Source organism: Schistocerca cancellata, chromosome 4, assembly GCF_023864275.1.
Source record: "Schistocerca cancellata isolate TAMUIC-IGC-003103 chromosome 4, iqSchCanc2.1, whole genome shotgun sequence".
In the NCBI taxonomy this organism is placed as follows: Eukaryota; Metazoa; Arthropoda; class Insecta; order Orthoptera; family Acrididae; genus Schistocerca; species Schistocerca cancellata.
The window spans coordinates 503,284,456-503,297,492 of record NC_064629.1 but is presented as its reverse complement, the minus strand read 5'-3'; the positions used below and the strand labels follow the sequence as shown (position 1 = coordinate 503,297,492).

At 40.0% G+C, this 13,037-nt stretch overlaps 1 protein-coding gene across 1 annotated transcript in view; it reads left to right on the top strand.

Moving 5' to 3' along the window:
• Window positions 1–3,438: 3,438 nt before the first annotated feature.
• The window catches only part of LOC126183719 (U-scoloptoxin(01)-Cw1a-like), a 114,836-nt gene continuing 105,237 nt past the window's right edge, over window positions 3,439–13,037 (top strand). Inside the window, exon 1 of the mRNA XM_049925906.1 lies at window positions 3,439–3,550. Within this exon, the coding sequence (XP_049781863.1) occupies window positions 3,517–3,550 (34 nt within the window). The 5' untranslated portion in view covers window positions 3,439–3,516. The remainder of the gene's footprint in view (window positions 3,551–13,037) is intronic.

The following is a 13,037-nucleotide window of genomic DNA, read 5'->3' as shown; positions in this document are numbered from 1 at the left end:
GGTAGTAGAGCGGTAACATAATCATATTTTAAAATCATTATAATACGGGTCCAGCCTCTCCAGCTGCGGAACTTCCCTTGTAAGATGTGTATTCTGAGATAGTTTAGAATAAATATAACGAAATTGTGAGATACAAAGGGTTCTCTTCCCTGCAACATGCGTGGAGCTCTGCTTCATGTGGTGCTCAATGACCATAGTAAACGGGTAGAAGTAATTAAGGAAATTGTATTGAAAATAAAAATTTGTAGAGAACGACTAGTAATGCAACAAGATTTCCTACAGCATTTGTACGTTGAGATTCATATGTAAAACAACCACGCAATATGAAAAGAATATGAAGAAAATTCTTGTTGAAATTAAATATTTTTGGAGCTACTGAATTCCAAATAACTTTGAAAGCAAACTCGTTTTCCTCGTAGATGATATTGTCTATTCGTAACTACACTTTCCATTTAGCTAATTTCAACATTACCGAGCACACATCACCAAAAATAATCACGTATATTGCTACATAAGTTCAGGTATTATTATACGTGCGGTAGACGTAATAACCGGCTGCACTTCCACTTCTATTAGTGTGTAGCGGACGATAAAAAAACCCAAATTATTATTTTATTGTTGCACACAGGTCAAAGAAGATTGTCAGAGACATGTGCGCTATAATAAACACAGGAGATTTGCGAACATGTAGGAAATATATGGTGTATGACGACTGCAAGTTCACAAATACAGATTATTATTAGAAAACACAAAACAGTTGTGTTACAGAAGTAGGTAACTATTACACATGCGCCCCCGAATCATCATGACCAACCGAACACTTCGCTTTTGTTTCAGTTAGACGTCAGCTATGTAAAGAAATCGTAATTTCACGGTAGTGTGACTGTATGCACAAAATCGAAAGCAAAAAATCCAGACTATTTTGTGACATTCCTCAAATTTCACAAGATGTATTTCGAGGAAACAGAGAGTACAACATAAAAATATAGAATTATATCTGGTTTACTAAATCCAGCTGCAAATTATGAGAGTCATTAGGAAATTTTACAGAAATCTTCAAGGAAATAGTTGAACGTGTGTTCTAAGAATTTCACCGGAGCACTCTGGCACCTATACAAACTTTGGTGCACGATTGTGTGTGTGTGTGTGTGTGTGTGTGTGTGTGTGTGTGTGTGTGTGTAGAGAGAGACCAGAGTTCCAGATTAATGAGAACATTACCTAAGGCGGCAAATGTCGAAGGTAGTTGCGCTCGCAGTGGCAGCTGCAACTGCTGATGCTGAGATTGAATGCGTGTACATGTGTGGGACGTAACACATTAGTTGTCACTCAGCTCTACGTGCGAAAGATCTGTTTATGACGGAGTTGAAAACAACATTAACCTTTCATACCACAACGTATACTAAAAAATCCTAAGTCGAATACCAATGGGAGAGGACAAGTCCTTTATGAGTTGATCTGCGCTAAGTATTCAACCTTTTACTCACCTGTAGTTGAGACTGATTAATCACCTATCAGTTTCTATTATGTTAATAGAGTACCCCTCACTGAAAGCAGTCCGGGTCACTGATATGACATGTGAAGAGCCCTGACGGCTGTCGTGAAATTACTTTGCTACTGCAAGATGCAATCATGTTGGCAGACGTGAGTAATTGTGTCGATCTTGTGTTGTAAATGGTCCCGCTGGTTTGGCTGCGAGGAAAAAAAAAGTGGTGGTACCGGCAGTGCCACATTACTCCGTGTGACATCTTGACATAGATGCAATCGCGCTAAGTATCATTTTCCAGCACATGTTTAGATCTAGTACGACCACTTTCTAGTCTGCAATTTACATTTGCAAAATCGAATAAAACTTTAACTCTATTTCATCAAATCAGCAGACTGGTCGTGACCTAACTGCTACTGTAAGTCGACACCATCAGTTTAATTACTTATACTAATACACAGTTACAGTCCTGGATATGGATCAGTCTCAGGCCAGCTATTGCAAGAAAGTAATTTGTCCAAGAGTACTGATACCTGCACAGCTTCTAAAGTTAGGAAGTTCAGTAGCGTAACAGGTACAGGTCGCAGTGCCAACATATGATACCTTCAGCCGGAAATTCGGGGTGTGCTAAAGCCATCTACTACAATTACAGGAATTTTGAGTTACTATCTTTTCTCTAAAGCTTACTCTAAAGAATGTCGCCTGTTATTTGAAGTCAGAAATTTATTTCGAAGATATATTGAGCCGTGAGAATAGAAACATGTCATAAAATAAAATAATGGGAGGGTGTCCAAAAGCATGAAGTCTCTGATTCTGAGTAAGTCGTACATCAGTTAATCAGTAATATCACAGAGACCATTCACGTTCGTTGATGAGTTCAGTGTCCTCTCGCGGATATTTAAAGTTTTTGTTCATAAACCTTTTGTACATTGTAATAGTCTGGTAAATACATGTCTACTGTCTTATAACAGTACCCTGTTGCATATCATTTGATAATTTTCCAGTTTCACTCTGAAATTATGAGAGGGACCTCCACTGGAAGCACCAGGTTGTTCCCCAGGAGCTTACATTCACATTTCAGTTAAAACACAAATTCCTTTTATCACGGTGCATTCGTAACGTACAGATATTTACCTTTATGCTTCTCTAATTGTTGAAGTGCTCTTCGAAAGCGGTGATGAAAATGTAGCAAAACCTTTAAACTTTATACAGGGGACATTATGGCCACAGTATCGTGACATTTAAAAATAATTCACGCAAAATAATTAGCGTGTAATGCTGTTCGAGGACACGACGTCGTAACTACCTGGACTAAAATAGTGTAGCTCAACAAATTCTTTGCATAAAATTATGAAATTTTATTCTAATTTACTCTATATGACGATAAGCGTTATTTGGAAATATATACGAGTCACTCCCATTAATTTACATTACAGTGTTGAGAATTATTCCTGTGTTGCCTCAGATACACAATAATTTATCATTGTACATACGGCAACCATAGCAGAAGAGTTGAAACTACACTATGTAGATCAAGAAATAACTATGACGCATTCATCAAACAATGAAACATATTTTCCATGTCGATTAACATATTAAGCAACTATTACACTCCTCGGATAGCGAACACCGTATTTCAGTGAGGACTGGAACAGGTAAGTAATTTTTTCACTCTAGACTTGTTTGTCGAGTACGCTCCACTTACCTACATTTCATTTAAAAATGCTGGCTTTAATGTGGGGGAGCGGGAACGCGTCCTTGAAGGTCAAGAAACGGCAAGTTTTCTCTATACTGCTATTTTTGTAACCGTAGCGAATGAAAATGCACGAAGGTTCCCATCGGCAGAAAGCGTGGGGGCGGGGTGGGGTGGTGGCGCTCTCTCTCGGCCTCCGTCTCTCTCTCCGAGGCTCAGCTTGCCCCAAATATGCGGGAACCGCTCGAAATACTAGCTCCCTCCACCTCTTCGGCCTGGTCCGTAGTCAGCCTCTGGGACTGGACACTGGCTAACGTTGCAGTGCGCGCCTGACACCAACATGAACTCCGTCTTGCTCCTCGCTCTTCTCCTAGGTGAGTACCCGGCGCGTTGTCGGCGTTCCAGCACCGCGCCTTGTCTTCTGCTGGCTTATGCTCTCGATTAACGAAATAACTAACTTCTTTCTATCGTAATTTTGAATTTCCTCAAGAAATACGCAAGGAAGGAGACTACAAAAAGAGGAGAATGTAATGCTATTTTGTCGAAAACAGACATGATGAGGCTTTGGATGCACACGAATACAGGTTAATTCTCACAAAAACGTAAACACGGCAGTTACCCATTGCGAATAACGCTATTTATTAAAATCAATAGTAAACATCAATCATACACTTTTAACAAACTAAATTATTAACAGTGTCTGGCTGCTAGTTTTACTTTTTTTTGTAAGAATTAACTTGGAAAAAGTAATTATGAATTGGAATATCTTTACAGTTCTCTGCAGCAATCCTTTGAAGCGTGCTTCGAGTTAATGGCTTAATCTGTAGTGAGAATACTCTGTATATCGTATTGCGGTCGAGTCATAATCTCAAGGAAGTTGTTACTCTTTATAACCCTTTACACCGTGTAAATGGGGTACATAGTTCACACGTGACAAAATTTTCGTTAAGTAAGAGATAACACTCGGTAGTTTTCTACTCGTCTACAGCAGTTTAGGAATATGTTATTGTACAGTGTAAACAGTATTCTAAGTTTGCATATAACGGCTATAAGCATGGCAAGGTTTCGGACATCCGTTTCAGCAGGAGCTTAGTTTGGTTTAAATAACTGCAAAATTTTTATATGATATGTAAGTTTTGGATCGAAGTTAAACTCTCTTACCACGTTACCAGCTTTATAGGCTTTTACCTATTAATGCAATTCTGATAGCTATAAATTAAGACACTGTATGAAATCATTTGACTGTTGTTTGTCGCCAAGAAAATCTAAGAACCGTACAGATCAAACAACCATTTTCATTGGTTTCTGTGTAATGTTTTACTGTCATAAAAATGTGGTCCTTCATGACGTCTCTGCATTGCTTTGCAGGCATAATAGTCGCCAATGTATTTATGTTCAGAGATTCATAGTTTCGTGAAACTGACTGAACCAAGACTAATAATGGCCTGTTTAACGATATGAGTCATTCCTAAACTGTTAATCACTTGTAACTTACTTCTAGTAAATATATTATAATTTTATTACTCCATTGCACTTAAATGATGGAAAGATTGAAAGATGAGCTTTTTGATTCATGAGAGGCGTATTTAATCTACGAAAGAGCATCCGAAAGATGTCCAGCAATCTTCAGCGGTAGACTCTAGCGATAACTCTTCAAGATGAGATGTACCAGAAATATTAACAACAGGCGCGGTGAAATGCTAAAGAAAGATGTTCATAATGAGAAGTGTATTTCACAGGCCAAAGACGATTTTCAAACTGCATTATGGTAACAATTTGCCTCTACCTAATTGTGTCCCTTTCTTAATACTAATAAACATACAAGTGTGTCTCTGAAAAGCCTGCGCAAATTAATTTCTAGCTGTGCTCTTGTGAACGCTTATATAATCTTTGAAGAACTTTAAAACAAAATTAGTTATTGTTTTACTCAGAAAAGGAGAGACTTAAGAAAGCCAATAGAAACCAACAACAGCATATTAACTGCAAATAAAACACAAGAATTCAGTGATTGAGACGTTCGACTCATGTCCAGGCGACTCATGTCCATGGCGTTCGAGCCTCATCTGGCCATTCTGATTTAGGTTTTATGCGAAGTTCCTAAATCACAAGAAGAGGAAGGGTGACACGTTTCCTTAATCAAATCACTACTGCTTTCTTCTCCGTTTTCCCCCAACCGTAATGACCTTGCCATCAGGAAGATGTTAAACTCTAAAAATAAAATAAGGCAAATAATGATAGAAATCACAAATCTGATATCATGTGGAAAATGAATTTTGAAAAACTGTCATCGCAGTGGGCTATATGCACCTCTCGTTCGATTTCACATCTGACAGACCAGACTTTATTAAGATGTAAGAAGCAATTAGTCATTATGTTGTTGAATCAGTGATTGAAAAATTCGTCTACAGAGCTTTCTGGCAACAGAAAAAGTCCAAACTTGACAGGCTGGAGCGTCTGACTAAAATTCATCTCATATAATTAATATGTTTGTAAATGTACTGTATGTATAAAAGAAGAGAACTAAAATATTAGTGTGTAATTAACATACTTTAAATACATTGAAGAATGAAGAATGTCCACTTTTCGAAAAAGTTTGTCGGAGATAGCCTATAATCAATTTTAACAGATCGTATCGGTTCGAGCCAATTGAATTTGTTACACTTGTACCACCCGCAATTTTATTCACAGGTTTACAACGGTATTTAAAACACAGAACACCTCTGGAAAAAGCTTCTGTGGTCTTTAAAACCATCCAAACTGTTTTTTCGCATACTTTCCGATGTATCTAATTTTTATAAAGTTTCTTGCGTTTCAGAAGCATTCTCACTCTTCTGTAGCATCGTAAATATCATATCAAAGAAGAAATTCTTTCTGGCAATGATTGAAGCTAGAATCAGCAGCTTTCTTTTAGCTATTCCTTACTGTTTATTTCAGTATATACGTTATTAGCATACGGATATTTATTTCACCGACTGCAGTGCTGTGCACATTCTGGGCATGTTGATGGGAACATGGTGGCTATATAGTAATTCTGCAGCTTTTAATTAATCGGCAAAGACTTCATCAACATATCTTTTTATTTATGTTGGGTGGCACGTACTGTAGATTGTGATGTTAATAGATAATGTACCCTTACTATATCAGCAACATTAACGCTCCACTCCCATATCTGAGTTTAAATTTATTGTTGGAACTTGACATGATGGAATATTTTTCAATATGGACCATCACATGTTATCTCAATATTTTAGAAAGTCATATGACTTACAGTCAACAACACAGATTAAATGCATAAATGTTTCGTAGTGAATTTTCATGCAGTTTAGTTTTGTTAATAACAGGGTACACAACGCTTCGGAATCTAATTTCATCATTCTTATGTTCTAGGTCACGTTTGATGCGTCTAACATCATGTTTATTTCTTAGAACTGAAAGGTTTTATTCAGTTTGCACCATTTTCAAGGATGATAATTACTATGATCACCTCACTTGTATATGCTGTACTGTTTAATCAGTTTCTCTATGTCACTTTTCCTACGCTAGATACCATTCTTCTTGATCATCCTACCTCGAGTTGCTATTGAATCGGAACATGTTAATGCAGCTGAAGTCTACCTGTACATTAATAAGTAGCACACTGGGCTCGCATTTTGGAGGACAATGATTCAAATCCGCCTACGGCCATCCAAATTTAGTTTTATCGCGATTTCCTTAAATCGCTTCAGGCCACTGTCGGGATGGTTCCGTTCAAAGGGCATTGCTAATTTTCTTTTCCATCCTTGAAACAATCCGAGCTTGTGCTGCGTCTGTAACGACATAGATGTCGACGGGACCTTAAACACTAATCTTCCTTCCTTAATGAGTGACTGTATTATACACACAGGAGCTGCTAAACGAACCATTTGCGAGAGTAATTTTTGCTTAACACATATCTCTAATTAATTTACGTAATTTTATTTCGTCTAGAAACTTATCAAATTTCAAAACAAGACTGAGTCGTTCACGCCTATCTAACTAACCAGTTTCCACTTATGAGAGGGAAAGAAATTTAATTTTACGTTAAACTGGGCTGTGTTGTTAAATTCCGATATCGCTAGGCATGAATGTGGTATTATAGAACTTTTAAAATCCCAGAAACAGAAGATTTTTGTACTAAAACATCGAACTCAGTTGCATTATAGAGGATAGAAGAAAATACCATGGCCTCTTTTTATGAAAACGGTCACATTACACAAACAGTGGTTTACAAAAGCAGTCAAAAATTTTAATCACAACGGCCGAACTGTGGTTTCAACATCACTACCCCACATGATGAATCCAAGAAAAATGTTATTGACACGATGAACTGCTAGAAACTATCTTCAGTGTTAGTCTGTCCGATACGTGCTACGTGGCTCTAGCCACTCTGTCCAGAGCCATGGCCTTCACATTCTGATTCGTCTACTCACTTCATAGAGCCTTATAGCGAGATTCATTTAAGCAGTATTCTGCGCATCATTGATAGAAACTGCTCTGATCTCTTTCCTGGTTTTAGATGAGCTCAACAGTATAAGACTCGAACTAATTTTCCGTGGGTCTTCCAACCTCGAAGTCGCTTGCATGTTACTGCCAGATAAAAAAAAAAGAGATTGAGAACTTAGGTCACTAGAGGAAAGATCTAACTCATTCGAAGAAAGACGAGCGAAGGAAACAGTGGTGGAATAGTTAAGATTCCACCACAACATACGTCAGAGGTGATTCAGTAAAACCACAAATCTTTGATCAAAATGTTCAGACGGAGAGTTAAAAAAGAAAACAGTTGCCATTTTGGTAATAACTTTATAATACTGCTGTTCAGCTCTAGAGTGGGAATACAGTAGAGCTGGTAAATGAGATCCTGCGATTCTTGACATTTTTCGGGTATAAAGAGTATTCCATGAAGTTTCTCGATCGCAGTCGGGTAACGTCGACTTCACGATATTTCAGCTGACAACCAGTCAACCATCTTATAGTGAGTGTTTTGCAGTGGACATAGCTATTTGATGTCACTACCTTTGTACCAAAAATAGGCGCGAAAACTCATGCGAAATGGCAGCCTGTCCATGAGCTACCTCTGTTGAGTTACGCGCTCTCTTCGAATACTGCTCCATCTTGCGCTAAATGTATTTCCACAGGTTTCTTAATAATTGAATCGCAGAAAGATCTCGTCGAGGCCAAGATGCCCGTGGCAGAGTAATCCATGGAACGTCCTGTGGAAATATAATGCTCGGCCATGTCTGACTTACTGGGCTGCGAAAGGCGAGTGTGGCGATCATGTCCAACGCATCTTTCACGAATTGCGCACGTCGTCTGACCAATGTAGGCTTTGCCATGCTGACAAATTATTCTGTAGATTCCAACCTGCCGAACCGAGAGGAGTACAAATTTTTGTAGGTTGGCGAAAGATTATTTCGACATGATGGTTTCCTAAGATTCTACCTAATTTCGACGGAACATTGACGACGTACGTGAAGAACGCCCTGGACTTAATCCGCTCCTTCTCGTCTTGCTCTTTAGGGTGTTCTCGCTTCCTCTTCCTTAAAACTGTGCTGATCTGATGCGGCGAATATCCATTATCTTTGAACACTGATTGTAGGTGTTCCAGCTCATTTTCAAGGCTGTCTCCATCAGACACAACATGTGCCTTGAGCACCAACGTCCGAAGGACGCCCTTATATTGTGACGAGTGTTGGCAGCTAGACGCCTTAAAATACGGGTCTGTATTGTGGGCTTACGGGGATGCCCCCATGATCCATCCACTTTCCGTCTGACCAAGACGTCCATAAGTGGCAGACAGCCGCCATTCTCCACTTTCATCGTAAATTTCCCATTCCCGTGGATAGAATTCAGAAGCCACGGAGAACGTGAACTTACTGCTGATGAATGACAATGAATCCATAAGAGGTATCCATGTGAAGAGTGAGACAACGTCGAAGCTTAGGAGTAAGTCCGACTAGTTGAGTCAAAGTGCCTTCCGTCTATTAATAAAGACATCGGAGTTGCAAAAGAAATCATTTTTGACCAATGAACGTCTAGCGCTGTTTAATTTAATCAATTTTGACATTTTCATTTTAACTCCGCGAGTGCGCATTCCGACAGTGAGAGTGCATGTAGTATCACATTACGCATGTGCCTGCGCGCCGTAGATAGAGCAGTATTCGAAGAGAGCGCGTAACTCGACCGAGGTCGTTCACGTAGCAACTGTCTTTGAGCATGCGTCTTCGCGCCGTTTTTTGGTACAAAAGTAGCGGATAGAACTAGCAACCTCCACTGCAAAAAACTCACCTAAAGATGGCTAAATGGTTCTCAGCCGTAATATCGGGGAAGGGAATCAACGTTGTCCGGCTACAACCCTGAAACTTCATGGAATAAATGCGATCCTGCATTAAAATTAAACTTATGAAACTTACTACTCACTACAATGTAGATGGAAAGCTGAATGGTCATATAAGGATAAAATGTCTTTGTATCAAAATTATTTCAGTCGCACGCTCGAATTAACACGACTTTCTCAAGACATTGCATTTATGTACGAAGACTTCAGCAGTGGGAATGAATGTTATAAGAAATTAGAAAATATGACGATACAGAGATGCACATCTTCAAAAAGGCGATGCTCTATTTAAGTGGTGCAGCACGGAAAATGAATCCAGAAAAGTCTTTCTGAAAGCCGTTTTTAGAAATAGATTATTGTATATCTCCTTAGGCAGTTAGCTATGTCTAAAACTGTTCCTTGTTTACTTCGATGTTTGAGTTTAGAGCTCTCATTGTCGAGGTTATTGACGCCCATGCACAGTTTAGAGTAAAGAAGACTTTATTTTGAATGCGTTACAACATTAGAAATTGTCATAAGACAAAAACCAGTGGCTAGTTCACTCTTAATATTAAAAAAACTGAAAAACTAGCTAAGCTGTTACATGTTGAAACCTTCTGATATGTGTCCGCTTATTAACGACTCTGTATAGGAATTATTTTCCGCAATAAAAGATAGCAGTATGTTAGAGACGTGACCACGGAAGCAACAGTCATGAGGTGATGCTTTCAAGTAATGTCGTATGTCAAAGAATATCAAAATAAACCCCTTGAAGATTATGTTTATGCAGGAATCAGTCATGTGTAGAAGTCTCTAGTTGTGGGGAATTGCCTAGGACAGATCGGTCTTTCCTGAATCCATACTGGAAGAGACTCGTAAGCGTTCTTCTTTCAAGGATCCAAATAAAACGATTTTTGACCATTCGTTCTAGGGTCTTCCTGGAGCAGCATGTGAGGGCCTTGCTACCATAACTACTTGGGTGCGGATCAATCATTCATCGTTCCAGAAGTCCAAATTTTGTTAAAAATGTGAAGGAGACTTTCCATGGATGGAGCACGTAGAATTTCCAGTATGTCATAACGTACGACGTCAGGTTCTGAGGTGATGTCAAGCGAGGCAGTCAATATAGCATGAAGTTTCCATATAAGGCAGGATCATTTGTAGACCCCATCGTTTCTCGAAATAAATTTTGGTTTCAACTTCTCCATAGTTTGCAAAGGGATGCGAAAATCTAATCTCTGGTTCTGAGAAGATGTTAAGATGTGAAAATATTGTCATTGCCTGGGGGTACTTCGTGTTGTGTCCTTGTGAGCACCCCATTCCCCACTATAGCCATCATTTTAACTGTGCTAGCTTTTCCTAAAATCCTCCTTACTGACTCCAGTATTTTAGTGGATGAGGTGCAGCTGTTAATGGCATCCAGAAATATCTGCCTTTCCATTTTCTTTCTCTTCAATCAACTCCCCAGGCTTTTTCTTTCGCTATTCGAATGTTCAAATGTGTGTGAATTCCTAAGGGACCAAACTGCTTAGGTCATCGGTCCCTATACTTACACACTACTTAAACTAACCTATGCTAAGAACAACACACACACCCATGCCCGAAGGAGGAATCAAATCTCCGGCGGCAGGGGCCGCACAATCCACGACATGACGCCTCAAACCACTCGACCACTTCGCGCGGCTCGCTATTCGAACTTCCGCGAAGTTCTCTGCAGAAGGATTTGTCTTGAACATTCGTACTGCATCAGATTGTCTTACTGAAGAGCGACACTACTCCTTCTAACATGGAGCAAGCTTTCTGTTCAAATGTGCTGAAGATTTTGGCATGAACGCCTCGGCAGTTTTGTAGGACACTGTCTTATTGTTAGAATACGTCCAGTTTGTTACACGGTGTCTAATTTACCTTACTGAGCATCCATTTGGTGACCTAGTGTCGGGTGTTACTCTTTCAGGGAGAGACAGCTGTATAGGGTAGTGGTCATCGGGGTCCTGGTTCATTTCCATTATAATCAATCAGCGAGAGGTGGAGATTAGAATGGAAAGTCGACGTCAGAGATCGGCTGTGAAGGTTGTTTTCAAGAGAGATAGGTCTTTTGACACGGTTGTTTTGGAGGCTTGTACAGATGAGCAACGAGCCTTCCTCTGAATATTGAAGTTCTTATATTCTATTGTAGGGTGGAAACCAGTTAAAGAGGACGTGTTTTCTACTCCTTTCTGCAGAGTGAAGTGGAAAGGACCATGTAGAATGGGAGAATAGTGAAACTGGAAGGTTCACTTATCATGTCTTCAATGTTGAGCACTGCTTCGAAGTGTGAGATGTCGCAGATACAATGAAACATTAGATGTTTATCTTCCTTTTCATGTTAGGGGTGTTATTTTTTTCGTCCGGCTTTTGAAAGAGATGATGCACTGAATGGCGAATAGGACACAGTTCTTGTAAATATCAGGGGCGATCAAATAGTTTCCATTTGAGGGCGTTGCTTCAGCGTATATGTAACATAGCGCGACTCCGATTTGTGTGGACTAGTGTGGCATTCGCGTCTTTCCAACGAGAGTGCGGTAAACGTGGAAACGTGAACTATGGCGACGTTATTACCAAATGCGTCCAAACCGGTAGACATCCATCGTAGAATGGACAGTGTGTATGATTTACCATGTCCGTCGAAAACCACCGTTGTGGAGTAGTGGTGCTGAATCATGATAACGCACGTTCAAAAATGGTTCAAATGGCTCTGAGCACTATGGGACTTAACATCTTAGGTCATCAGTCCCCTAGAACTGAGAACTACTTAAACCTAACTAACCTAAGGACATCACACACGTCCATGCCCCCGGCAGGATTCGAACCTGCGACCGTAGCAGTCCCGCGGTTCCGGACTGTAGCGCCTAGAACCGCAAGACCCCCGCGGCCGGCAACGCACGTTCACCTATCGCAAACTTCGTAATACAGAAGTCATGCAAGCCGAAGTGGAAGACACTCGAGGATCCACTTTACAGTTCTGATCTCTCCACATGCGATTATCACGCCTTCGTCCCCTTAAAAAACGCCCTGAAAGGTCGACGATTCCCGTCGGACGAGGACTTCTTCGCGGAGCAGGACACAATATTATACCAAACGGGTGTCCTTAACTTGGTGGGTCTGTGGGATGATTGCCTTGATGCTCACGGCCATTTTTCCTGATTGGCATACCAATTATGGACTTCACAGCCTCAGAACGGAAACTTTTTGCTCGCCCCCTCATATTTTGTAATGGGATCATTTGCAACAACCGCTTACCTTGGCCTTTGGTGCGACAGATTCAGTGGTTGGTCCCTTCTTATATACACACTTGCTTGAGTTAGTGGGAACTTTCGCGTCTAATGGTTGGGTCTGCGTTGAAGCACTTGAGTACTGCGTGTTGAAGCAAAGAATTTGAGGCATAAAAGGTTTACATTAATATAATGAGTTTACATTAGCGAATCAAATGCTCAGATACACGCAATGGTCTTTCCTTGCTCTCCTTACACCCATCGCGTTATATTAATCAA